At 36.5% G+C, this 3,274-nt stretch overlaps 1 protein-coding gene across 1 annotated transcript in view; it reads left to right on the top strand.

Moving 5' to 3' along the window:
- SWT1 (SWT1 RNA endoribonuclease homolog (S. cerevisiae)) overlaps positions 1–3,274 on the top strand; it is a 111,552-nt gene that overhangs the window by 3,585 nt on the left and 104,693 nt on the right. Inside the window, exon 2 of the mRNA XM_012639960.1 lies at positions 2,435–2,494. Coding sequence (XP_012495414.1) covers positions 2,435–2,494 — 60 coding nt within the window. The remainder of the gene's footprint in view (positions 1–2,434; positions 2,495–3,274) is intronic.

Below are 3,274 nucleotides of genomic sequence, written 5' to 3'. Positions count from 1 at the left end.
CCACTCACTAAGCTACACAGCATAGGATGAGTTACTCTGGGCTACTCACGCACACCTTGATTGTTATCTTGGTTCACCATACTCCAAAGCCCACCTGTTTACCTCTGGTCCACCACTCCTCAAGTCCCTGCTAAAGCCCCAACTCAGGATGAGGAACACTGAAACAAAGGCCTAGGACGTTACTGGACAGCAATATTAGAGGGTATCTTATGTGAAAAGGTTAATAAAATTTATTTTTATTATACTAACCTATATAAAACTTGTTTTTATAGATTAAAAACAGTCTAATATGGTAACTTCATAGGATGTAACCTAAACCCCTTAGAGTTCATCCTGTGTTTCTCTTGATCAGGTTCTTGATCACATGCTCTTCTCCTGTGCTGCACGCTGCTGAGATAGGTGGCGCTGGCCTGTCTTCCTCCCACCTCTACCATTTTGAAAAGCAATCCGACAATGTTTTAAGAGTTCTTGATAGCTAACTTACAGAAATTGTCACACACACAATGCTACACACAGGAAGACACTTGTGGTATACTAGAAATGGTAAAATCAAATTGGTTTCACTGATCAACACCTAAGTGCACATATAGGAATAGTATGCACTGGGCGTCAGGCAGATGGGAGCGGGGAGGAGGGGATGGGTATATGCATACATAATGAGTGTGATGTGCACCACCTGGGGGATGGACACGCTTGAAACTCTGACTCAGAGGGAGTGGGGGGCAAGGGCAATATACATAACCTAAACATCTGTACCCCCATAATATGTTGCAATAAAAAAAAAAGCCTTTGTACCAATCACACTAAAGTTATTAATAAAGCAAAAAAAGAAAAAAAGAAAAAAAAAAACAAAAAACAAAAGAAATTCCATGGCAGGGAGTTATATGGGCAGATAGGTTGTTCAGTATGACTGGAAACGAGATGTATAGAGAATCTATAGAAGAAGTTGGAGTGGAAGCCAAAGTCCAGACACCGGATGATTTTATATCTCACTGGAAAGACTGGCATTTTATCTTGAATCTTGTAGATGGAAGAGAGCCACTGAACGCTAATCGGGAAAGCAGTATAACTGCGTTTTCATTTAGAATCACTTTGGTAGATAAAACCATTATTACCCTTATTATTGATACTCTCTTTTGTCATCCCTAGGAAAGGCTTTATCCCTGTCCATGTATTTAATAAAGTATAGTAGGAGAAGGCAAACAGTTAAATGCTTTTATCTAACTATAATAGGGACGAGGTTTTCAGGGACAATTGACATGAACTTTTCTGGATTGCTGGGTGATAGAAAATTCATTGGAGTCATTGGAGTGGTCTGTGGTCAAAGAGAGCAGAGGGTAATAGTGACCTAAGGAGGAGAATAAAGATACTTAGAATGTCAGAAGCTATAGGAATTTCTGACTTGCTTGGCACTTCTTAGTTTAAAAGAAGTTTAAAGATCTAGTAAGAAGTAAAGTCAAATGGAGAAGGGATTATAAATCCCAGGGTCATGGAATAGTAAAGCTATAATGGGCTATGTGTGTGATGTGTCTGGTGTTATATCATGGGAAGTTTGATATTGGAAAGTTAGGGTCGAAGCTGACTTCCCAGTAAAGCATTTCTACATGTGATGTACTTGTTCAAAGAGGGCCTGTAGTTTATACCATAAATAGCTTCCTGTAAAATATATGTGAATTTGGAGTTATCTTGGAGACTTCTTGAAAGAAGATTTGGTTCAGAAGATTTGGTGCTGAGCTTCTTGTCACGTGTACATAGGGTCAGGTAGGTCTCATCCACTCAGCAAAAGTACCAGGGCAAAGTTGGAATTTATAGAGAGATTTTCAATCTCTGTTAGTAGACAAAAAATAAAACGCAAACCTCCGGTGTTCCAACCACATAAAATACTACCGTTCATTTTCCAGCTTTTTCCCCTTAGCCTTATTGTAATCCTCAAGTTCGCTTTGTTGTTTTTGTCATGTCAGTTTTAGAAGTGGCTCGGTTACTTCTGGAGGAAAATTTTTCACCACTGAAGGCCAACTTGTTTACCTTTGCCCTGGTTCTATTTCTTAGGGTGGCATATAGTTTTATTCTTAGAATATGAGTATTTTTAGGAATGTATATGTGAATAAGTAAACCTTAAAGAATTTCTTCCACATTTCATGACTTGATAGAATGGTGCTTTTCTATTCTAGGGGCAGTTTGTCATCTGGATACAGTTTTGCCCATCAGGAGCCATTTGGCAACATCTGGAGATGTTTTTGATTGGGGTGGATGGGTAGTGCTACTGACATCTGGTAGACAGAGGTCAGGGATGCTGCTAAATATCCTACAATGCACAGGACAGTCCCCAAAGCAAAGAATTATCTGACCCCAAATGTTAATAGTGCCAAGCTTGGAAAATCCTACTCTAGGTATATGCTTCATTATTAACTAATAAAAATTATTTTCATTTCAGAGTTTTGAAGCACCATGTTCTTCAGGGTCATCTGAAAATATTCAAGACACAGATCAAGAGGTTACTGATATACTTATTTACTTTGAATATTTTAGATGAAATTAAGTCAAACAGTTCCTACTTTTAATAAAAAAAGACTATAAAACCCTGATAAGGTGAAAATAACAGTGATTTCTCTATTTAAATCAGTATATCAATATATGTTTTTATGAAGTAATCAAAAATACTTTGGAACAAGTATTTCTACTTACTCAATTACCTTTTTACTTATGTTTCTAATAAACTAATCTACTTTGAACAAAGAGCATGGAAGCTATAGCCCACAAGTTATCTCAGTTTTGATTTAATGTTATCACACTTTGGCATGTTTTTTATGCCTAGGGTTGCCAAAATGCAGTAGGACATTAACATGTTTTTACCTCATTTTTCTAATCAGGAATAAGATGAAAATATTATTCAATGAAAATGAGAGTTTTATGAGTGTTTTATCTTTTCCTAGCTTCATTTCCCAGCTAGAATCTCCTGATTGATCTTTATAGAATTTTATGTTCCCTGGTCCTAAATTAAAACTAGATGCACAGATCACTTTGTATTTTCCAACTTAAAGGAGACTTTTAAACTATATTAATTGATTTTTATTTGTAACAGTTGTATTTTTTTATCTTATGGGTCTGCATTCCTTGATAGATGAAAGATTTCCTCCTCTGCTCTAAAGGTAGATTATATTTTCATTTCTTGGCATCAAAATACATCAGGGAAGTATTTTCCCTGAAGTGAAAAGGATTTGATTTCAGTTTATGATGCTTCGTAAACAATCTTAGAAATCTCAAGAAGAATGCT

The sequence above is a fragment of the Propithecus coquereli genome, unplaced genomic scaffold (genome assembly GCF_000956105.1).
Source record: "Propithecus coquereli isolate 6110/MARCELLA unplaced genomic scaffold, Pcoq_1.0 Scaffold146, whole genome shotgun sequence".
In the NCBI taxonomy this organism is placed as follows: Eukaryota; Metazoa; Chordata; class Mammalia; order Primates; family Indriidae; genus Propithecus; species Propithecus coquereli.
Note: the sequence above shows the minus strand (reverse complement) of the source record. Positions and strands in the feature narration are given on the sequence as shown.